At 49.5% G+C, this 24774-nt stretch overlaps 1 protein-coding gene across 7 annotated transcripts in view; it reads left to right on the top strand.

Annotated features, from left to right (window-relative positions):
* The window catches only part of PRDM2 (PR/SET domain 2), a 126650-nt gene that overhangs the window by 91247 nt on the left and 10629 nt on the right, over positions 1-24774 (top strand). Inside the window, exon 8 of one of the 7 annotated variants that reach the window (XM_055384950.2) lies at positions 4054-5438. The exons of the other annotated variants lie outside the window; for them this stretch is intronic. Coding sequence (XP_055240925.1) covers positions 4054-4057 — 4 coding nt within the window. The 3' untranslated portion in view covers positions 4058-5438. Of the gene's footprint in view, positions 1-4053; positions 5439-24774 lie in introns of those variants that run through there. 7 annotated transcript variants of the gene reach the window in all.

The raw sequence follows: 24774 nt of genomic DNA, 5'->3' as shown, positions 1-24774 counted from the left end.
AGCTCACTTAATGCATTTGATATTTTATTTATGTGGGTTTTGATTTGATACTGAACCTCGCTTTGAATATATTGACTTGAATCCATAAAAAAAATCATAAAGGGCAATTTACCTTGAAAGTGGATTAGAGCACAGGCGGATGAGAAAAGGGTCGACTCGGATATAAAGGCCACATTTAAAGTGTTTCAAAGACCAGGCTGATAGTTACAGAAAATGGTTTGTTGTTCCCCGTCAGCCTTTACAGGCCCAGCTGTCATGGCCTCTTTCCTGCCTGATGGCACCACTCCTGCAGCTGCCGCTTCAGGCAGCCTCAGTGAAGGTTCTGGTGAAGCACTGCTGTTGAGCGTATGTTCGAGGGCCTTGGAGGTGTGGATGGGCCATTCTGCTAGACTTAACAAAACGGGGAGCCACAAGCCCTGCCCTTCAACACCGTGGGTTCCACACTTCACCTGGGGAGCTTGTCAAAACCACTAGTTCCAAGGGCCTACAATGAGTCCATTTAGGGCTGGGGCCTGCCTGGGTAATATGTACTTTAAAGACCCCAGGTAAATTCAGGGCACAGGAGAATTTCTGAATTTAATATGGGAAAAATAACAGATGAGTGTAGCTCTCAATTGCTAGAGGATTGTGTGTGCTTTAGGCCTCGCAGTGCTGCATGGCATCCTTATAATCATCCTGCAAAGTGGGCACTATTGTTTTCCCATTCTTTCTAAGGCTGGCGGGGCCGTGCATCTGGCGTTGGGGCATCAGGGTTATTCTGAAGCCAATCCTGAGCCGTGTCCACTTGGTGGAAAGAGGAGGTGGTGGGCCTTGAGGGTGAAGGAACCACAGGCCTAATGTGTAGTTTGTCTCTGGCTTATGTTGATTCCAAGGCCCAAGTCCCCTTGGGCCTTGCCCTTCTGGTGGCTTGACCTTTCCTGAAGGGTTTGCCTCACAAGCAGAACCTTGAATACACAGTATTATGGGATAAGAAAAATAAAGGTCCAGATTGGTGGGAATGATGACGTGACCGTTAAGATTTTAGACAAAACATCTAATGTCAAAATAGAAGTTGAATACGGTTTGAGGTTTGAGTGGGTGGCATGTAGGGAAAAAAGTGCGAAACTGCTCCTTGGTGGTGCCATGGATCTCTGTGCTGCAGCCCCAGGCCCCTAGGCCAGATCCTTGCTGCCACCTACATAGGGTCATGTCACCTCCTCCCTCCCCCCCTTCTGCCCTTGTGCCGCTTCCTCTGAGTGGTGGTGGAAATGATCTGAGAAGCTTTAGGGTGGATTCAGTCTGGCTTTCCAACGCCTGCTGTGTGCTGGGTACTCTGCTGAGCATCTACAAGTCTTGGCAATGACAGCCTGAGGTTGGTGTCATTTACCGATGGAGAAACAGATTTGGGAAAAGTGATTTTGTTCCAAGGGCACACAACTCTAAGTTGGCAAGTTGGGATTTGAACTCCAAGCTACACTGTGCAGTCCATCATTTTTATAGGTAGGGTTTTTTTTTTTTTTTAAGGAATTTTATTTCTTCTAAATGTAGAAAACAGGACGCAGTACCTTCTCCATAAAAGCTTTTCCAAGCATTAGTGAACAAGTGGAACAGTCATTTGTGGGTAAGGAAATCTTCCTGGTGCAGCGAGCCTTTATTAGTCAGGAGTTGCTCCTGGACCCATTTGCTTTTAGTTTCCCTCTCACTGTGGAATAAACTTCTACCCCCATCACAGACCAATTAGTTCAGGTCAATCAAGCTGGCTTTTATAGAGCCATCTGGTTCATCAACGGCAACGTGACTGTTTAACAGAAGCCAAGCTCATTATAGTAATACCCTTTGATTTTGGAGATGATTCTAAAGGCCCTGGGATCCTCAAGCATCTCCTCAGATACCGGCGGAGAACCTTGAGCTGCTGGGCATTAACCCAAAAAGAAAGTTGGTCTAGGCTGCCTCCCGACTTCAGCAAATAGTGTGTTTGTTACATGCAAAACAAACAGGTATTTACGTTCTGCCGATACGTTATTTTTAAAGTATAGGATTAGAACCTGGAGGGGGTGTGTAGGTTTCATTTAGTTTTCTAGATTAAGAATTGAGAAAACCATCATCACTCTACATTAAATTACTTGCAGCTGCAAAAATTACATTCAATTGTGAGTCATTAAAAGGTACCCAGAAATACTTTTATTAGAATAAACTTGTCAACCTGTTGCGGGTAATAGGATTTGCACATGCCTGCATTTCTGCCTGCCTTATGTCAGCTGGATTTCTTTTCAACTCTTTTTTAAAATAGAAATTCAGGTGGACATTCTGGAGACCATAAACATTTTACGGAAGACTGGTGCCTAAATGTGCCTTCCCATGTCCAGCTAATAGACCATGGCAGGAAGTCAACAGAACAAACCATGTTTCTGAACACCCTTTCATAGGTGCCACCTGAGTTACTCAGTGAGGGAAGAAAGAACTGGAGTGTCATTTCAGCAACCACAGAAAGCTGCAGGTGAATTTTAAAGCCCAGGTTTGTGTTCTGATTCAGAACATATTTAAGCTAAGAATATTTCCTTATTCATGTTTAAACAGGAGCCTATGATACAATCTGGAATCCTACATCTACTGAGTCTTAGCATTAAATCTAAATGTACATTTAAAATAGGACTCACTTTAAAAAACCTGGAATTTGTTGCACAGGTAAGTTAACAAAAGGGCATTTAGGCCTTAGGAGACAGTTATGGGTATTTTAATTTTTTAACTTAAAAACAATTTCAGTGTACAGCAGTTGAATTTGTCATAGCATTTAATCATTGGCCCAAAATATATTTTAATATTTTTTATTGGAATGAAGTTATTTAAAACTCATGGATTCAATTTTCCTTGCAGTAACATTCTCTTCTCACTTGCTTTTTATAATCGCATCCAATCCTTGCCAACCCAGCTAGAGTTTAGAACATTTTCAGATGGCTTCTATTTCCAGGCTATTATTGGACTTGTGAATTCAGGCACATTCTCCTGTTGTGATTCAGTCAGCCAGCCATTCAGAAAACATCTTTCAACAGCCAATCTGAATCATCAAAGTGTCAGGCTGTAGATCTGAAGGACTTTGTCCTGGGACTCTTGGAGGACCCTCGGGGTGTAGCTAACCACCATGGAGGGAGTTGAGGATGCGCCTGGAGTGTCCACTGGCCTTTCCAACGCGTGGGGCACTTTTCTGAGTGCTTTACATTTTGAGCTCTCCCACATCTGACGGAGATGGTATTCTCATTTACAGATAGATTAACCGAGTCTGAGAGAGGCAACATCACTTGAATTATGTCCCATGGCTACAGGTGGAGACCCCAAACCCAGCCATCTGGTTCCAGAGCCAAGTTCAACTACAATTTGAAACCACCTAATCACTGTGCCCTTGGGTTTTAGAGAGACTTGCATGTACATAACTGTTGTGTCCCCCAAATGAGATGCTGATGGCCAGAGAGCAGTTTTACTGCAGAGAGTGGGTGTAGGATCATGGGAAGAACATGGGCATTGAATGCCTTCCCATCTAGGTGTTCCTTACCTGGGTGCTGTTAGTTACTGAGAGGCAGGGCATGCTGCCCGCAGAGTGACCAGCTTCCTGGCCTGCAGGGGAGCTCTGTGCCCCCCACCTGCCACGTGCCGTGCGCGTTACAGAAGGCAGCATGTGTTCCCAGTGAGGATCCAATGGCTGATGGCTGTGGTGGCGCTGGTGATGACAGTGGACGCTTAATCCGCGTCAGGTGCTGAAGTCCTCACAAAAACAGACCTAGGGAGGCACCGCTAAGGAAATTGCCAGGTCTTAGTAGCCGGCCCCGGGTGGAAAGGGGCAGCATATGGGGAACTTGGATGATGGTGATCACTAAAGAACTTGGGGAAGAGGCTGTTGGAGAAACGACTCACTTTTCAAAAGCCCTGAAAGAGAAAAAAGCCCTTTGTGGAAACTGAGAAACATAAGTTTCTATTAATTTCATGAGTGGGTGGTTCTATCCTTTGGTGAGGCTAGAGCTTTGTCAGAATTTTTAAAACACTCCTAAAGGCTTCTAGAATGATGTATTCTTTTCTGTCTAGGTAAGTGCGGAGCAATTGAGTCCCGGCTCATGGAGAGCATAGAGCAGGGATGTCCAATCTTTTGGCTTCCCTGGCCCACGCTGGAAGAATTGTCTTAGGTCACACATAAAGTATAGTAACATGAAAGCTGATGAGCTAAAACAAAAGAAAAATATCGCAAAAAAAAAATGTTAGTGTTTTAAGAAAGTCTATGAATTTGTGTTGGGCTGCATGCAGCTTGTGGGCTGCAGGTCGGACAAGCTTGGTACCTGGGGAGCTCTCGACATTCATTCTCCTGGGATCCCTGGAGCCTTTCTCAGTCTGAGACCAGAGCCCCTCATGGGAGCAATGCAAGTTGAGACAGAGCTTCAGTTCAGCCTGGTCTGCCATGATTACATAGAAATGGAAATTCCAAGTTCAGAATTTCCTGAAGGCCACTTGCATTCCACAGAAGAGATGGTGAGGTGGAGGCCAGCACTAGCTGGGCTTGAGGTTCTACTGTTTTTATGACAGGCAGCGGAATGTAGGTACGGGCATTGGCTCTGGACCTGGAAGGCTGATCAGCTGGCACCTCCTCCAAGAAGCCTTTCCTGACCATCGATCTGTCACACTGCCTGGTCCCTCATCCCTCTACTTGCTGTGCTTTACTGTTCAAGACCCTTAAGCCTTCTGTACATTCTGTTATGGACTCATTATGTTTGTTTACTCTATGTCTCCCCCTTCTTAGATGAGAGTTCTACCCAGGCAGGAACTTTGATTTCTTCACTGCTGCGTTCCCAGCATCTATTAATAGAACGGAACCTGGCATGTAGTAGCTGCTCAATAAATATTTGTTGAATAAAATATTTGAATTCTGGCTTTATCACGTGTAGTTCTGTAAGCGTAATCTATGCAAGTTATTCAACCTCTCCGAGCCCCAGTTTTCCTTTCTGTGGAAGGGCAGTAATCAATCTGACCACAAAGAATTGCCACGAAGACAACTTTAGAGCAGCCTGGAAGGACCACAGATGCTGTTCACCCCAGTGAGTGCTGTCAACGTCAGCTGCTGTCAGCATCACTATTATGACTGAATGATGTCCCCTCTAATCTCAGTTTGAATCTGATGAAAAGTTGAGCCTGGCATGCCATGTATAAGATTTCATGACAGCATGAGTTGTAGTAGCCAGAACATTCCCTCATTATCTCCTGCCTCTGCCCAGAGAGAAAGCTCTCAAGTGGCCTGTAACTCCTGGTTTGGCCACCAGTGACACCGAGGACCTTTGCTGTGTCTTTGCCAGGCCAGAGCTGTTCCTCTGTGGACCAGAGCTGCTTCCTTATAGCAGATGCTCCCACCCATCAGAGCTAAAGAGAAGTGAGCTGTAAGACAGGAAATCATTTTCCAATTCAAAGTGAGAAAAAAGATGATTCATTCTTATTCTATCACCCCCTCCCTGTAACTTTCTGTTTCTTTTGGTTTTGAATTTCAATGTCAATTTTTAAAAGGTAAGTTAAGAAGAAAGCATTTCATTAGCTCTGTAAAACCATGAAAACCAAATAACCTCGCTTTGCTGAAACAATAATAATGTAAGGATGATCACCGATAATGCTTGCTGGCCATGATATAAAGGGCTTTCCACATATTACCTCATTTAATCTTCAAAAGAGCCCTATGAATAATTTCATGTTCTCCCATTTTACAAATGGGGAAACCGAGGCACAGGGAAGTCAAGCAATTTGCCTGAAGTCACAGATGGTAGGAGGTGGAGCCAGGAGTCAAGTCCAGGCAGTCTGTCTCATCTCTTAATCATGAGTTTGTTCTACTTCTCGTCTGTGGATCTAGGCGTGAGGAGGTAGAAGGGAGCCCCTGCTCATGCCCCTGTGCCTTCTAGTGGCACTGCCTTTAAGCAGCAAAGAATGTGACTTGTAAGCACCTTGTCTGCTGGACAAGAAGCACCAGCAGATTTGAAGGAGCTGAAAAGTGTGTTGCGGGTGAATGGATGTCTTAGTTCTTGCCGGGATGAACCCATTTTGTATCTTCTTGGGAAACCAGCATGTCTGAGGTTTCGGCCAGGCCTCGTTTTTACCAAGGTTGGAGCCTCATCCCTCCAGCTTTGTTAGAGAAGGAGCAGATCTAGATACTGAACAGCCCAGAGGATGGATGAACCTACTCTCTAGGGTCAACTTCTCCCCCTTCTATTTTCACAGAAGTCTTTCCAAGCCAGGGTTGACAAGCAGGTTTCCATTTGTGTAGGGGGAGCAGTTGCCCAGGGTGCTGCACAGAACTGGATTCTGAAGCTGGGTTCACACTCAGGGAAAGAGGGCTGGCTAAGTGACCCATGTCTGCCTTGTATGCAGGAAGGTGAGTGGTTCTGGAGTGCCAGGTATTTGCTGCCTGTGATGTCATTGTGTCTGCTACTTTTCTGCTTTTTAAAACTACACTGGACTCAATTTCACCCTTCTTTGAGGGTTCAAGGTAACCATCAATTAATACTTTGTTGTAGAAAAGATGATTCTGGCATATAGGAGATCCTGACCCCACACTAGAGGATCCAGAAGCTTGAGATGTGACTTTTGAGAAGAGCGTACTCCTCAAGATCTCCTTTTCCATCTGTCACTCATGGATATTGTCTGTACTTCCTCGCATCCTTCACATATGCTTCTGTTAATTGTGGGCTGGGAAGCTAGATTGTGGTCCTGTTAATATCATATGTAAACAAAGAGATGGTTGGCCCTGAGAGATCTCCCAAGGACCTCCCTTGTAAGCAAAGTGCATTAATTCCAGAACATGGATTTGTGGACATGGTTTGCTCACTCATTAACAATAGGTCTTGACCAGATGCGGTGGCTCACACCTGTAATCCCAGCACTTTGGGAGGCTGAGGCGGGAGGATCATTTGAACTCAGTTCAAGACCAGCCTGGGCAACATAGTGAGACCCCATCTCTACAAGAAATAAAAAAGCCAGGTACAGTGGCACACACCTGTAGTCCCAGCTACTCAGGAGGCTGAGGTGGGAGGATTGTTTAAGCCCAGGAAGCCAAGGCCGCAGTGAGCTACGATTGCACCACTGTGTTCCCGCCTGGGCAGCAGAGTGAGACCCTGTCTCCAAGAAAGCCAAAAACCAAAACACAATAGACTTTGGCTCTTGGTTCTGTGCTGGTAAGTGATGTTGCTGGGACAAGTGACCTAGATAGGAGAGTATTAAGTGTAACACACCATATAATGGACTGCTTTTTTTCTTTTAAGCTCCCAAAACACATGAGTTAAAGAAATGATTTGTGGAGGGAACGAAACAAAAGTTTGGGTAAAAGTGCAATCAATTCCTTTCTCAGCAAATATTTGTTGCCAGGTGAAGTTCCTTAGTTCTGAAACAAGAGTTTCCTTCTCTTTACCATCCTATGTCCTTTAATTTATGTTTAGAATAAATAATCTATTTGGTGCCAAGTGGTTTAATCTTGATAGTTTTAGAGAGCTGGTCCTTACAAACCCATGGAAGTATTATAGTTCACTACCTTTAGCAGAGATTGATGACCTGCCCATGAAATGGATTTCTCTTATGGATTCAGGATGTTACTCGGGAATTGTTTTGGAATTTCTCTAATAGCCAATGTTTATGTTTACAGGTGTGAGTTTTATACTCTTACTATCTTCATTCTTATGTTAGGCTCCTGTGATTTAATTTTACGAGTGAGTTTAGTGAAAACAAATCTGTGTTAACTTTACCTTCACGTAGGAGCCAACCGTTTGATAGGCCTCAATGAACTGGTGTCAGATATTGTAGTTGAAATATATGCCATGCCAGATTATTTCAACATTGTAATTAATGATAGGTTTATATCCTTTGAAAGTATTTTTAAAAATTACAGACACAGCTCGTGAGTGCCAGCTAACAGCAGGTGTTTTATTAAAGTGTTGTTCCGAGTTGTGTGTGGCACATGGCAAGGTAAGAGCATTTTGTGGTTTGGTTTGCATTGTTAATTACAGCTTTAAATGCCATTTCCTGTCTGTGTTCCTGGGTGTGTGATGGGGCCCTAGTTTGGATCATCTCCCCAGGATGTTTGCTCAGTGGACCACCTACATTAAAAAAGTCACCTGGGTGATTAAAAGTTTCAGACCTACTAAACCATAATCTCTGGGGTGGGACTTTGAAATCTTCATTTTTATCAGCTTGTCACATGAGTCTTACCCAGACTTCAGAGGGCTTTTAAAGTATTATTATTTTTTTAATGACATGGTATCACTCATCTCATCACTTAATTTCTTCTGATTTTGATTTTAAATTCTTTTCCTTTGCTTGTTTACCATCTCTTTGATATACTTACAGCAACATTTCAACTCTCAGAACACTTTCAATTATGTTTGTCCTTAATTCTTATAACAACCCGGTGATAGATGAGTCAGGGGCAGCTCAGGAGCTGGGGACATTTCTGAGTGTCGTAGGTAAGAGGGAATTGGGGGTTCGCCAACACAGCGCCCTGCATGTGCGTGTTCACTTGCACTCACCGTAGGCCTGAGCATGTGGTAGGAACTCAGTATTTGTTGAAGAAAAAGAAAAATCCTCAAGGATAATAGAGCCAAAGCTACCGCTCCGCCTCAGTGACCTACTTATGTGACCCTAACTCATGACCTCTTGGTTTAAAATGTGAATGTTGGGGCAATTAACTGCTGGTGATTGAACAGAGAATGTCCGTTCATAGGTAAATGATCCATTAAAATCAAGCCGAAAGAAAAGGCTGGTGATAGCTAATTAAAATTAGTGTTACTGCCTCTGGGCATAGTCCTTAAGGTTAAGAATGCATAATGAAAGCCTATCAGTAACCCATAGAGACCAGTATAAAACTGTGCTGGAAACCCACTACAGCACAGTGTATTAATTCAAAGGTACTGGTGGAATTGTAGTCTCCTCTCCCAGTCTACACTGGTACACACACCAAACATTCGAGTCCTTACAGGCTGTCTTTGACTATAACTGAACATCATGGGGGTAGAACTATTCAACTATTCCTTCAGATTTCTAGGTTCTTTTTTCCCTATTTTTGGACCTGAAAATAGGGTCACCCTTTCTGTGGTACCAAGCTTGAATTCCATCTCCTGACACTTGACATCTCTTAAGGGGTGGGAATGGGGGGGATCGATCCTTCCCTAGTAGAGCCTCCCAAAATACATAGCAATGGATGACTTTCCTTGCACATTTTCTGACTTTTGCTCAAAATAATGAATCATCTTCTTAGGGTTTAAACGCTGATGGGTTTCATGGTGCCATGTGCATTTGAATGGGCTGTGTTAACAAAGCTGTTCCAAAAACCGGATCTGCAACACAGCATCGCTTGCCTTGGAGATTTCTCCTTCACCGTCATGAGTCAGAGCTGCTGGGTAATGTGACTTAGTCAGCTGGATCAAAGGGTAACAAACACAAGCACTCCAGGCAAACACAGAGGTCTCCGCCACTTACTTAGTCACTAAGTCCGGCGTGTTCACCATTGCCTAAGGAAGAACAGAGAATTAAGAATTGTGAGGCTGGGCGCGGTGGCTCACGTCTGTAATCCTAGCACTTTGGGAGGCCAAGGCAGGTGGATCACCTGAGGTCAGGAGTTTGAGACCAGCCTGGCCAACATGGTGAAACTCCTTCTCTACTAAAAATACCAAAAATTAGCTGGGCGTAGTGACGGGCGTCTGTAATCCCAGCTACTCAGGAGACTGAGACAGGAGAATCGCTTGAACCCGGGAGGCGGAGGCTGCAATGAGCTGAGATCGCGCCATTGCACTCCAACCTGGGCAACAAGAGCGAAACTCCATCTCAAGAAAAAAAAAAAAAACAAAAAAAAAACAAAAAAAAAAAAAACAAAAGTGAGAACATTTTGCACAGCACGAGGCCTTGGAAAGTGGAATAGGACCAGAAATTCTTCTGAACTTTTTTGCTGGAACGCCAACTGTGGATAAAACATACAGTTGAAACCCAGCTGACTTTAGTTAGAGCAACCCACCAATATTAATGCATGTTCTTCATTGCCTCTGGAAATCCTGACCACTGCTCATAGGGAGAGTCCGTGAGCTTCCATTCCCAGCAGCCAAGTTAAATGCATGCCAAAGGTCAGTTGCATTTGTTCCCAAACCTGTTTATGCCACTTGTATTTATTATCACACTTGCACAATCTAATTAAATATTATACAAGCCAATGAATAGCATAGAGCTATTTATGAAAAACAAGTTGAATACTTAGAAAGGCACATAGTAATTCGCTTAAAAATTGCAGTCCAACAAGGTATGGGTGAGAAAATTAAAAATTTGCAGGGACCAGGGCAGAGATGGTAAAGGCATAGGAGGATTTTGTACTCAGATTCCCTTTATAAGTGTCTTAGTTTCTCTCTGCACTTTTAACAAAAACTGGAAGTTAACAGATGATGTAATGTGGGTGTGATTTAGTCCAGAAAGGCAGTGCAGATCTTGGCCATTCATTCATTCATTCATTCATAAATGTGGGGCCTACGCCTGCTGTTACATGCCTGGCACTATTCTAGGTGCCAGGGGATATAGCAGTGAACAAAACTGTCACAATGTCCTACTCCACGGAATTTATGTTCTAGTTGGTGGAGACAGGAAAGTAAGTAAATAGATGGCATGTCAGATGATAAATGCTAGGGAGAGAAATAAAACACAGATGCGGGAATAGAGACTTCTGGAGTGGAAATGGGGAGTGCCTTGATTACATGAAAGAAGATGGGGCCTGGCACCCATGGGAGCAGTGGGGCTCAGGAGGGGGCATCCCGCCTTACAAAGAAGAAGACAGCTGGGAAGGGAGGCAGGGCGCAAACTGTGGAAGTCTTGTTCCACCATCATTGTGTGCCATAGGGAGTGAAATCATTGGAGGTGGGTGAGGATGGGGAGATGTGGAGGAAGAGGGGAGACGGTGAGCAGCAGCCATGTGGGTAATCAAGGGAACGGCACCAGGGAACAGAGAAGGGCTGCCAGGAGGCATATGCGCTGGGAGCCCACTGGAGTTTTGGGGTCATGAATTTAAAATGCGGTCAGGCAGCATGTTTGTGTGTTTTTCTCCATCAAAAAGGTTGATGAACACACACACATCCCTCTATTTCTAATTAAGAAATGCTTAAATGTACCCATACTGATTCCCTGCTTTGAGTGACCAGCTGCTGGGCCGGCTCTCACTGAAGGAGGGTTGGTGGGGGGTATCCTCTTATAAGAGCCTCTCTGGATTGAAATCCATTGAGCTCCTGCTCTGTTCCAGGCACCATGCAGGCAGAGTTGGGAATGCTTCCCCAGCTATACAAAGTTGGCGTTAGGCCCGTTTCATAAAGGAAACTGTACTGAGGGGGCAGGTGACCCGCTCAGGCTGCTGGTGGTGGAGATAGGACTGTCAGACTCTAAACCTCATGCTCTCTGCCTCTCCAGGAGCACCAGGTCAAACCAGGTGGGTCAAAAGCCTCCACGTACCTAGTGTTCCAGTAGTGCCCCCTGGGGCTGGAGAGGAGGCCGTGGTGGGGAGGGCACTGCAGGCAGGGGCATCGACGTGCACGAGGACTGAAGTGACATCCTATGGAGGGGGCAAGGGGAGGGTTCAGGCCAGGGCCCTTGTGTGCGGGAGGCCACTCTCCTGGAACTAAGTAGGGATAGGCTTTGACAAAGCCATCCCTTGCAGAATTCCCCTTGTGCGTTCACAGCGTATGTTTGCTTGGCTCAGCACTGTAACCCACAGTAACTGGCAGAGTGAGCGGTCAGTGGCTATCAGATAACTAAGGGAAATATGTTTGGGGTAGATGACAACCTGTCTCCTCTTCTTAGGAATTTACACTGCCTGTCAGCACATGAAAGGCCCAGAAATTCTGCAGAGACACGCCCGTTTGGTTTCACAAGCCTGTGCACTGGAGGTAAATGGCTCGGGCTTCCATCCCAGTTCTGCCGCCTGCCAGCTGTGTGTTCTTGGGCAAGTTGCCTAACTTCTCTGTGCCTTAGTTCCTCATGTGTCAAATGCACTAGTGCCCGTCTCCTAAAGTTCTTGGGAAGATTAAATTCATTATTCTGTAACAAACACTTGGCACAGTGCTTGGAACACAGTAAGCAGGAAATGTTAGCTGCAATTATGCAAATGATTATGAGGACAAATACAGCGTCTGCGGGAACCAGTTCCACTGAACCTGGTTTCGGGAAATGCTGGTAACATGGAAGAAACACTGGGAGAGTTTTCATTCCACATGCGCCACCTGGCCGTCATTCTGGGGTCTCCCTAAATAGTGCCTGGCTGGGCTGGGTGTCTGAGCAGTTCTCAAACTAAATGGAGTGCAGGATCCTGGGAAGGTCTGAGCAGCCCAGGGTGGGGCCAGACGGCCAGGTCAGAGTCATCTGACACCTGCAGGCCTCCGTAGGCTCCTCGTATGTAAGGTAGATTGAGCTGTCCCGTCCTGGCCACCTTACAGCCTGTTTGAGGACTTTGGGGATCACGAGCAGAAAGGTAGAAGGCACGAGAGCAGACTTTACTATTCAACCCTGGACCCTGGGCACATTCTGAGGATGAGACCTCCAGCCCCACAGGCCGTGGTGCCCTTGGCCTTTGGGCAGCGTCATCCCCGTGTTGAACAACACCCGTTCAGGCACCAAGTGAGCGTGCCTTTCCCATGACAGTGCCAGCCCTGCGTCTGGGACGCCCTGTCAGCCAGGCACACCCAGGCCTCCCGAGACAAGCTGGTTTTGACCTCTTGGGTAGCAAAGAACCCCAAGCCCCCACAGGCTTCTTGAGCATGGAGGCAGGAGCAGAGGGTGCCACAGGGAGCAGCTGCCTCTCACTGTTAGCATCGCTGGACCGGTTCCGGGTCGTCCAGTGTGGGCATCAGGCATCATGTTCTAGAAATTCTGGGTCCAGGGCAGATGCCACATGAGGCTTCTGAGACTCTCAGTCCCAGCAACTCCAAACCACACACGGGGTGAGCTCTTCTTTTCTTGGTCCTTGGGGTTTATGTAATCCCTTTGACTTCTTTAACCTAGATCATCTTTAAAAGATGGAACAGTGGCAGTAATGAAGCTTTAGTGTCCTTACAGAATCTTACCATCTAAAAAGGGCTCTTCTGCTGGATCTCATAAGGGACCATCATCTCTTGCTTCCCAAGTTGGGAATCTGCTTTTTATATGTTCATCAGTCTTCACACACTTTGTGTTCGTGTTTTCTTTTTGGCTTCCCTCCTACTCTTAGAAGTTGCCTTTTGAAGAAAGCAATCTGTTTCAGCTCCACAGGAGAGGAAAGAAGGGACAGGATTTGGGGCAGCCTAGAACCAGGTGGCTGCAGGGGAGCGTGTGATGGGAGGTGTGAAGGCAGAGGAGGGAGGAAGCTGTGAAGCTGGAGGAACCGCTCCTCCACCCTGCTGGGCTTCTCTCACCCGGGCTGGTCGTGTCACGGGCAGTGACGGTGTTTCCAGCCGAGGTGACATTCTCCAGACTTGAACCCCTGTGCTGAATGGAGTGGGGAAGGTGGGCTGGGGAGGCCTGAGGGCTGTAGGGTTAGGTTCACAGAACTGTCGTAAAAATGGGGACCTTGTCCCCTGGTTTGGGCGGGACCTTGGCAATGAGAGAAACCTTATGGGAAGCCATGCTGGGAGGATTTGGTTCTTGAGCAGCATGGAGGCACATTTCAGGGTTGAACCGCACCAGGAGCCTGGCTTTGCCATCCATTTGTTCAGAAAATGTTCTCTGAGCACCAGCCTTTGCTAGGCCCCATGGCAGGTTCGATGGGTGAGAAGTGAATAGACTCCAACTGTGCTCTCCTGGTGCTCCCAGTCCAGTGGGGGAGCCAGGCGGGTAGAGCCAGTTACAGAGATCTGAGTGCCCTCAGCGAGTCCTCGGGGGCTTCAACTACCCTTCTTCCCATCATCAATGTCCCCAAATAAGCAGTGAGCCTAGTCCTGTCTCCTCACTGCTCCCAAGAACAACCTGGAATATGACTGTGAGCGAGTGCCTTGCTCGCTCTCCTCGGTTTCCTCGTCTGTAAGGGAAGGGCTGATCCCTGTGGCCTCTGGGGTCCCCTGCACTTCTCGGGTCTTGGCAGCAAAAGAGGCAGCCACAGCCGGGGGCTTTCCCCGCGGGCAGGTTCTCCGGGCCGAGGTCACCGCAGGCCAGGCCGGGCCAGCCTCCCTATCAACTGGATCAGGTGTTACGAGCTTCGCACATGCTGGGGATTTACAGTTCAACCCAAACAGGCTTGGGGAATTCATGGCCTCTGAGGACCTCAGAACCTGGCTTGGAAGCTCCACAAAGCAGGGGCGTGGTTGATCTTTTGGGAGCGTGGAGGCCACATCGGGGGCTCAGCAGTGGGCCCATGGCCTCCCTCAGGGCTGATGAGAAGGAAGAAAAATGTGTCTGCTGAGGCCGACTTCAGCCCTGAAATCAGATCTGGGTGTGAATCTTCCCTCCCTTTGTCCTTCTATTCACACCTCTTAAGTACACGAGTTACTTAACCTCTCTGTGTTGCTGTCCCCTCTGCCATAAAAAGGGTATAACAGCCCATCTCCTGGGGCTAAAGGGAGGATGACATGAAGACAGCGCATGGGCCAGCGTGTACTAATTCCTCATGGTCAACTGTGTTGTCCCCACTGTCCCCACCGGCTGTACTCAAGGGCTCTGTCTCACCTGAAGGCACCGCAGCGACTCCTTGGGCCGGTGGTGTCAAACCTTTACTCCTGCCCCCCAAGGCCCACGTTCATTCTCTCCCCTTCGGCTCCCTCATTTGGAGACTGTCTACAGAACTTCATCAAGCAGCAGCTCGTCTCCAGGCTTCAGAATAGGCCCCAGCTGGCCACTGCAGCCTAGCATGCTGCCCACACTTGAGACGCCGCTAAAGGTATCCCCCAGCCCCATGCTCTTGCGGCGTCTGCATGCAGATGCCTCTCCCAGGGATCTTCTTAAACTGCAAATTCTGACTTGGAGTGGGTGGGAGCTGAGAGTCTGCATTACCAACAAGCTCGAGGGGGGGAAATGATGCCGCTGGTCTGGGGACCACATTTTGAGTACAAGGATCTAGACCAGTGGCCTGCAAAGACACCTTTTAAAATTCCCAATGCCTGGGCTGTACCTGAAACCAACGAAATCAGAACTTGTTGGGATAGAAAGCAGGCATCAGGATCGGTTTAGTATCCCCAGGGGATTGCAGTGAACACCCGAGTTTGAGATTCTCTGTTCCAGTGCCCCTGAGCAAAAGTGGGTCCAGCCCAAAACAGACTGCCAGAGTCTTAAGTGGTCAATGCAGCTGCTCTATGGGCAAAGGCTCACCCCCACCTGGCTTTGGGATATTGGAAACAACTCTTCAGTCCTCACTACTATGGGGACTGTGTCAGGGAGTGGGGCATGGGCTTTGGTGTCAAATGGTCCTGGATTCAAATCTTGGCTGCTTCTCTACTTGGCCGAGGGAACTTGAGTGTCCAGCTTCTTTATTTCTCTGAGCCTCAGAACCCTCCTCTGTAAAACCGGGACCATCACAGGCCCAGCCTTACAGGACTGCTGGGAATTTGAGGAGTTCCCAAAAACTACCCAAAGTAGCTCCTGGTGTATAGAAAGTGCTCAGTGGATGATGCGATGATGTTTTTTTTCCCCCTTGCCTGTCATCCTCATTTTATAGGCAAGACTTCTATGGCTCAGCGAGGTAGAGGCATTTTCCAGCGGCCACACAGCAAGTCCGTAATGGAGCTAGGATTCCAGCTCTGGGCTCTGGAATCCCCACCCCATCCTCCTTTGGGTTCCTGCCCTGCTTCTTTCTTCTCTGTCTTCTCAGCCCTTCCCCCAGGCTGGGGGCTTCATTTGAATGGGCAGGGGCTTCCTGAAGTACGTGGGCCTTCCCACTTGGGGAAGGTGGGTCCTGCAGTGGATGTCGACTGTTCCTGGAGGTGGCTGAGGGCCGATGGCTCTCACAGCTCCCACCTGTGGGCCCTCACCCAGCCCCCAGGGAATATCAGCATCATCACAGGCCTGTCTTACCTTTGCACCATCTCCCCACCCTCTGCCTTTCCCCTACCTTCAGCAAAAGTGCAGAATATCAGACACTGACTTCAAATGAATTGCACTCTGAGAATTTAGAGAGTTGTGTAAGACTTCTGCGGCCAGCGATGTGGCCTAACCAGCTTTCTGTATGGCTGTCCCAGGAGATCCCTCCTGAAGACTGTGAGAAAAAGGTGCAAGGAGGGACCAGGGCAGGCAGAGATCCCAGCCCAGGATGCCCATGGTGGTCTGGCAGGGAGCTTGGAAGAGCACCGTGGCCAGGTGGGGACCCTGGAGCCCTGGAGAGCCCATGTCCTCTGAAAGCCGGCAGCTCCTTCCCTCCCAAACTCCTTTCCCTCCACCCTTCTTGAAGCGTCCTCTGGGTTCCTGCCTCCAGTGTCTCTTCTCCCCTTCTCTCTTGAACTCACTTTCAGGGTTTTGGCTCTTCTTCAGGAGCCATCAAACCAAGGTTACCAGCAGCCCCCAGGATGCTCAATGCAGTGGTTGGTTTCCAGTCCCGTCTCCCTTGGCCCATCTACGGCAGTGGACGCCGTTAATCCTTCTCTTCCTTGAAATACTCTCCACCTGGACACCGCCCTCTCCCGGTCTCCGCACATTACCAGCTGCTCCCCCGCATCCCGCCTCCATCCCTGGGCTCTGTCCCCTCGCTCCGTCTCCGCTCCCCCTTGGTGATCTCATCCAGTCACATGCGTTAAATACCACCTGGATGCTGACCAATCCCGGGTTTCCACCCTCATCAGAATCTCCATTCAGCCGCCCACCTGACATCTCCCTCGGGTGTCTAGATTCAAATTTAATCTTTCCAAAATGAAACTGTCTCTCCATGAAACCTCCCTCTCCTGCTGTCCTCCCTATGTGGGCTGAATGGAAACGGTCCTGCTTGGAGTCCAGCTACCAGCTAGACTCCAACCTCTTCCTCCATCCCCATATCCAGCTCATCAGCAGATCCCCAAACGTACCCGGAATCCACAGCTTCTCCCAGCTCAGCCTCCTCAGCTGCCCTGAGGTCCAGGCCACCATCATCTCCCTGGATGGTGGCAGTCACCTCCTTGCTGGTGTCCCCAGTTCCTTCCCTGTCAACCCACGGTCTGTGCCCAGCACAGCAGCCACTTTGGGTCATGACATTCCTCTGCCCAGAAGGACAACTGACTGCCACCTCACTTGAAGGCCTATGAGACCCTCCCCTCTGCCCACATCACCTCTGACATTCCTGGTGGGTCTCACCTCAGGGCCTTTGCACTTCCTGTCCCCACTTCCTGGAACGCACAAGGCCTAGTATCTGGACCGATTGATCCCCCCACCCCAGATCGTAGCCCACGCGCTGCCGTTTCCCATGTCACCTTTCCCCGTCTTCTCCTCCACTCTGACCTTCACTCCTGTTTCTTCAGTTTCATTTTCTCTTGTATATTTCAGTGTGTCTGGATTTCTCCCTTATCCAAAACCACTGGGGGCTGAATAAGAATGTGGTCATTTGGGAGCCAGGAGGCCTGAGTCTTGGCCTCGTACGGGCATCAAACTCCTTCTGAAATGAGTATCTTTCCTCTCTAGGCTACACTAAGTGACATGTAAAACTATGCTATATGTAGAGAACTTGACTTGTTTTATTCACCAAAACTCCTGTTGGCAAAGCACCTGGCACAGAATAGACACACCGTTCACCTGACAAATAGTGGATGACTGCCTACTGTATGCCAGCCAGCGGCTGGGGTGCTGGAGGTGCCTCCGTGACAAACCAGCCTCCAATGCGCCCCCTCATGGAGCCTGCTAGACAGACAGTAAACAATAACCAGTAAATGCAGCTCTGTTGATGGGGATAAGCACAACTCAGAAAGTAAAAGGGAGTCGAGATGGGGAGTGTCAGAGGGATTTGTGATTTCAAATAAAGTGGTTAAGCGAGGCTCACTGGGAATGAGACATTTGAACAGAAACTTGAAAGGGGGCCTGGGAGTGAGCCACAAGACCACCTGGGGGAAGAGCGTTCCAGGAACAGCCTGTGCCAAGTCCCTGATGCAAGAATGGGCCATCGGAAATCTCAATGACTGAATGAAAGAATGAATGCATCCTTGAGGCAAGGAATAGAGCAGATGTTCTATTTCTAGACATGTTCTATTAGACGTTCTATTGTATAGATAATGCCCTTGCATTGTCTTCAGACTAGCAAGGAATTCTGACAAGTAAGAAATTAGGATCCCCAGGAGACGATGCTCTGAGGCACCATTTCTGAGCCTTCCTATGAGCCGGGAGTGGACCAGGTGTTTGAGGTCTGCCCTCTGCCCAATCCTTCCCCGTCCGTACAGATTGGATGGTGTATGACATCCCCCTGTGCTTTCAAAGTCCATTAGTTTTTGTTCTAAGTAAAATGTCCAGAAATTTCCCTCCTAGAGTAGGCAGTAGAGCACACTTTGCCAGAGGCCAGACACTTCGGGGCAAAGTCTGTGTGGGGCACACAGCAGGTTCCTCCCAACCCTGCTACTATGTTTAAAATGTTCAACCACTGTGTATGAAAATCTTACCAAGGTAATGCTACACTCCCCTGCTTTCTAAAAACAGTTGATGCTGGGCCGGGCGCGGTGGCTCACGCCTGTAATCCCCACATTTTGGGAGGCTGAGGCGAATGGATCACGAGGTCAGGAGATCGAGACCATCCTGGCTAACATGGTGAAAACCCATCTCTACTAAAAATACAAAAAATTAGCCGGGCGTGGTGGCGGGCTGAGGCAGGAGAATGGCGTGAACCCGGGAGGCGGAGCTTGCAGTGAGTGGAGATCGCACCACTGCACTCCAGCCTGGGCGACAGAGTGAGACTCTGTCTCAAAAAAAAACAGTTGATGCTGAACTTGTTCAACCCTTTCTTGATGTCTAGGATTTAGGACTACGTATCTCATTCATTTTGCCGGGATTTTATGTAGGAACATCTTTGGGAGCTTAGTAAGTCCATTTTCCCTCCCCTGCACTGAACAGATTTCTTGGTGTCTGAGAACAGCTGTGCAGTGGGAATATCACAGAGTCTTGAATTGCTCATTTCTTCCTTCCTTACATGTTGAGGGTCTATTATTCACTCACTCACAATTAGGTACTAAGAATACAATGATGAACAAAACTCAACCACGCTCTGCCATCAGAGACCTTATGGCCCCCTGGGGAGACCTGCCTTTGTCAGTCACAGATGCATGAGAAACTGCCCGTGTGGGGGCAGGTGTGGGAACCTGACCAGGGCCATGTTGCCTCAAGAGGGCGACCACAGAAGCATCTCCAGAGCAGTGGTTCTCAACCCAGCTGCATGTTGGAATCGCTGAAGAGCTTAAAAATACCATTGCCCAATCCTGCCCCAGGGTTCCTGATGTCATGTCCTGGAGTGCAGCCCAGGCCTCTCTGGGTGAATCTAGTGAGGAGCCGAGGCTACAGGCCACTGGGAAATGGGGTCTACCCAGATTAGCTGGAGTAAACAAGAACGGAAGGGGAGAGATGGGCTGGGAGGGCGGTGCAGGCTGGACTTGATGTATCAAGGAACTTGGACTGCGTCCTGGGAGCCATGGGGTTTTGATAGGTTGCAGCAGGGGCGTGTCGTGGTCCGTTTTGCCTTTTGGGAAGACCGTCACACTTCTGTGGAACAGATGGGAGGGGAGCCAGTGTGGAAGTGAGAAGTCCAGTGAGGAAGGCGCCTTGCAGGACTCCAGGCGAGAGGTGGTCCCCGACGGTGGAGAAGAGGAAGGAAGGCGGACTCGATGGAGCCAGTGGCAGGTGACGTGTAGCAGGACCCTGTTGACTCTCAGGTCTCTGGCTTTCAGGGCACAAATGCAGTGCTGTTCACCAAGAACAGGAGCAGGGTGGAGTGGCAGGCGTGAGGTGGGGTCATAATTTAAATTCAGGAACTGATTTAAGGGGCCTTCTAGATGTCCAAGAGATGTCATGTCAGTGCGTGAATGGAGTTCAAAGGCCAGATGTGGGCTGGGCATGGGCGCCGGTGAGTCATCTGTGTGAGGCTGGCCGTGGACGCCAAAGCCACGGATGCATCGCCTAGGGAGGGAGTCACCTGCAGAGATGACAGGCTGTGGTCCAGACCCCGTGTTCAGATCCTAATCTCACCAAGCATGACTCTGGGCAAGTTGTCTTAACAAAATTTGGGCTGCCATAACAAAATACCATGGACTAGGTGGCTTAAATGACAGAAATTTTTTTTTCACAGTTCTGGAGACTGGAAGTTCAAGATTAGGGTACCAGCATGGTTTGGTTCTGGTCGAGGCTCTCTTCCTGGTTCACAGACTGCCACCTTCTGTCTGTGTCCTCACATGACCTTTTTCGAGCACACGCATCTTCTTACAAGGCACAAGCACTAATCCCGTCATGAATGTCCCATCCTCATGACCTCATTAAACCCAGTCACTTCCTGAAGGTCCCACTTCTAAATACGATCACATTGGGGGTTAGGGCTTCAGCATATGAATGGGGTGCAGGGGACACAAAGGTTCCATCTATAACATTAGTTAACCTCTCTCAAGTTTGTCGACCTCTCAGGTTCCCCAAGGACAAAATTAAGCATGCATGGAACCCGGGACATCACGGCATATACATGGCCTGGCACATAGTATTTCCCTACCTTTGAACTTGCCCTCCTTTCCCGCTTCCAGGGAAGTGTCTGCTGTCTGCTACAGACTCTGTATTTGCCTCAATCTAACGGCTCTTTTCTTCCTCTTCTATTCATTTTGCTGCTTCTGATTGGCTGTGGACCTGTAAGCCATCGGCCGTGTTCATTTGAATTGTGTGTACAGTAAGAACAGCGTGCACTGAACGTGAAAGCTTGAGTTCTTTTTTCTTTTCTTTTCTTTTTTTTTTTTTTTTTTTTGAGATGGAGTCTCACTCTGTCACCCAGGCTGGAGTGCAGTGGCACGATCTCGGCTCACTGAAAGCTCTGCCTCTGGGGTTCACACCATTCTCCTGCCTCAGCCTCCCAAGTAGGTGGGACTACAGGCGGCCACCACCACACCCGGCTAATTTTTTGTATTTTTAGTAGAGATGGGGTTTCACCGTGTTAGCAAGGATGGTCTCGATTTCTTGACCTCGTGATCGGCCCGCCTCGGCCTCCCAAAGCGCTGGGATTACAGGCGTGAGCCACCGCACCTGGCTGAAAGCTTGAGTTCTGTGTGACTTTGTGCTCCTTAGGGACAGGCTGCAAGCCCAGGCATGAATTTTAGTGCCTGCATGCAGTGAGCTTCTGTCAGAGTTTACAGATCTGGGCCAGGCGTGGTGGCTCATGCTTATAATCCCAGCACTTTGGGAGGCTGAGGTGGGTGGATCTCCTGAGGTGAGGAGTTGAGACCAGCCTGGCCAACATGGTGAAACCCCGTCTCTACTAAAACTACAAAAATTAGCCGGGCATGGTGGCAGGTGCCTGTAGTCCCAGGTACGCAGGAGGCTGAGGCGGGAGAATCGCTTGAACCTGGGAGGTGGAGATTGCAGTGAGCCAAGAAAGCACGACTGCACTCCAGCCTGAGCGACAGAGTGAGACTCTGTCTCAAAAGAAAAAAAAAGAGTTTACATTTCAGTGGGCACTGGTTGTGGATGGCTCAGACTTTCCACAACGTTCTAGGCTGTTCTCTGGATTGTGAAGGTTAAGGGGCCTCTGGATAAGTGAGGCACTGGCTTGTTAACGCTTACTTGCACAGTGACCATGCCATCACCATAACCCACAGGAAGCATCCTGTGACACTGTGCTCGCCCCCTGCTGGCTGATGGGACATCCCATTGTAACTGGAGGCAGTGCTGGGAGCGCACAGGCTGTCCTTGTGCCAGAGACTCTGGGCTCTGCTGTCCCTGGACAGGGGCCGGGCCTGGGGAGGGTGTGTGGTCCTGAGACCATGTTTCCTCCACCTGCAAACCAGGGGCATCCCTCATGGCTGCCTCCACCCACCCACCCAACATTTCCTGTGCCAGGTCCTGTGCCTGGGGACACAGGGGATTCCACTGTCAGCAAGACTCAGTCCCTGCCCTCAAAGACATCCTCTTCTAGTGTTGAAGGAGTAAGCAACTCGACAGGCAAGGTGATTGCTGTGGGAAAAGCTGTGAGCAAAAGGCCCAGAAAGTCACAGAAGGACAGAAGGAAGACAGAAGGGAACTCCAAAGGCTATGGGAACAGGGCTGGGGTTGCCACTGAGGTGGGGAGGTCAGAGAAGGCCTCTTTCAGGAGACACTTAAGCTGAGACACGCAAGGTGGGAGGGAGAGAGCTGTGGGCAGAGGAGGGCAGGGCGGGGGAAAGCCAGGCGGGGAGCAACCAGGTAAGAAGAGCTTGGCCTGGCTGAGAGACAAGTGCACAGGGTGAACACAGAGTGCGTGAGGGGACTGGGAGGGTCGCAAGCAGGCGCACAGCACTCTAACTGTGTGGGAAGGCTTGGGCCACTTTTGCACGGGGCAGTGATGTGGTCCAGTGTCATGGTCATGTCCGGTGGTCCTTATAAAGGCCTCTCTTGTTGCTTAGTGGAGAATGGATTGGTGGGGGGGAGGGTGCAGCGTCGAAGTGGGGACAGTGCAGTGGCAATTGCCACAGTCCCCGTGGAAGGTGTTGATGCCACAGGTTGTGCTGGGTGGTGGCAATGGGAGTGGAGAGAGGTGTGTGGACCTGGAGGCAGAATTAAGGGACCCGGAGATGGATCAGCTTGAGGGTAAGCACAGCGGGGGTCTCACAGGCCCCATGATCACAGCACAGTGCTCGATGGTGTGCCTGCTTCAAATGTGTGTGGTTTCTAGGTCTATGGCCAATCCGAAGCAGCAAAATGAATAGAAGAGGAAGAAAAGGGCTATTGGGCTTTAGTTGTAACAACAACATGTTTGGCAGTGCCATTTCCTGAGAAGAGTGACAAGAGTCCAGTGTGGCTGGAGCCTGGTAGGGGCGGGAGCAAGGTGGGACCCTAGCATGTCCCACTTTGCCGTGTTAAAGTGAGATGCTCATTAGACATCCAAGTGGAGGGGCCCAGCAGGCAGTGGGTGTGCGGGTCTGGAGCCCTGCCCAGGAGTTTGAGCCAAAAGTCTGACCGAAGTGTTGACACAGAAGTCTTACTTGACATTCAGTCTTTAAGGACCAGTCAGGACCCTGGCTCACCTCCTGCTCCGATACTTCCTGGGGTCACACCCACTAGGAGCATCTCACATGTGCTGGATTCTTCCCAGAAAGCAAAGTGCTCTCAATCCTGGTCATCAAAATGCTTCCAGCCCTGCTCTCTGTTGGCAGGCTGGCAGGGACTGTCTCCATTTTACAGAGGAGGAAACCGAGGCTCCGAGGCCGAGCGACAGGGAGTGGCTTACCCTGGGCCATACAGTCAATGAGAATGAGGATTATTAGAGACCACCCCCAGGTCTCCAGCGGCCATACTGCATCCTCCTGGGGTGATGACTTCTCCATATGAGTCCAGCAACCGCAACTGCTGCAGTCACGACACTGTGCTGATACCTACTGGAGTGCCAGGATGCCCTGCACGGAGACCTTTCTCCAAAGTTAATCATTACTGTAACCCCAAACTGGTCTTCCCGCTTTGCAGAAGATCAACCTGGAACTCAGACAGGTCCATGACTCACTGAGGTCACACAGCTAGTGAGTGGGAACCAAGAATCATGAGGCTCTGCGCTAACTGCTACTGTGCCCTGGAGAAGCACCCAATTCCGGAGCCTTGGTCCTCGGTATTTAACATCTCGGGGCTGGGGACACTGTGCTCTCATGAGTTCTTTGACAGTGAAGCACTTCTTGATCAGGAAGGACAGTCCCCCACGACATCCTGTCCCCGTCCTAACAGGAAACACCCAATTAGTGACCTGGGGTTTCTTCAAAATGGTGGCCTAAGGAGCTGAAAGCCCTGGGCTCTGCTCGCCTGGGAAAGTCTCCATATCCGTCTGAGCCTCAGTTTTCTCATCCGTGAAAGGGGTATAAAAGCACTTGTTGTTCCTACCTCCTGGGCTGCTGGGAGGGTTCAGAGAGAAAGCTGAGAAAGTCCTTGGGAGTCATGGAGGCCATGTTCATGTTGGCTGCTGTGGTCCTCCATTAGGCCAGGCAGTGGATGAGGGGTAGCAGAGGGGCCTCTGCCTTCAGGGGTTTTGCCCCCGACCTACTCGCTCCACCCAGATGGACGCCCTGAGCCGGGGAGGAGGCGCGCCCCCTGGTGGAGACGCTAGGGTTGCTGCATCCGCAGGAGCCCAGGCGGAACAGATGCTAAAGGGAGCAGAGACACACTGGCTGGCTAGAGAGGCCTGGGAGGTCGGGGTGTTATTTTTGTGTGATTGATCTGGCTTTTGGATATTTAATAGCAGAGAGAGGGAGAAGCTGGAAACTGATGATGCAGGGCTTGTCTGTCTCCAAAGCTTCTGCTGGTCTTGCTACACCACTGTAGACATTTCCCTGGGAAGGGGGACATCGTAGGGAGGGGACCTGCTCTTTGCCAGCTCTGTTTCTTATTGCCCAACAGGACACAGGAGTCCATGTCTCCAGCAGCCTCCCAGCTGGCTGTCTCCTCCCAGGTTGGGTCTCCTGGGGCACCAGCCAGCTAGAACGGGGTTGGCGGGGGTGGCCACTAGCTGCCTTGGTGGCCCGTCAGGAGCACAGTTGTATGAAGCATGGGTCCTCCGTTTCCTCCTTAACTCTTGCACAGGCGAGTAGACTGAGCTGACCGTGGGCCTTGGCTGCACAGCGCGGGGGAGGAATTCAAACAGGGGCAGCCCTGACCTTGACAGAGAGCCAGGCCCTTAGGGGAGGCTCACTCGTGACAACAGCAGGTCTCTTAGTCTTG

The sequence above is a fragment of the Gorilla gorilla genome, chromosome 1 (assembly GCF_029281585.2).
Source record: "Gorilla gorilla gorilla isolate KB3781 chromosome 1, NHGRI_mGorGor1-v2.1_pri, whole genome shotgun sequence".
Taxonomy (NCBI): domain Eukaryota; kingdom Metazoa; phylum Chordata; class Mammalia; order Primates; family Hominidae; genus Gorilla; species Gorilla gorilla.
Note: the sequence above shows the minus strand (reverse complement) of the source record. Positions and strands in the feature narration are given on the sequence as shown.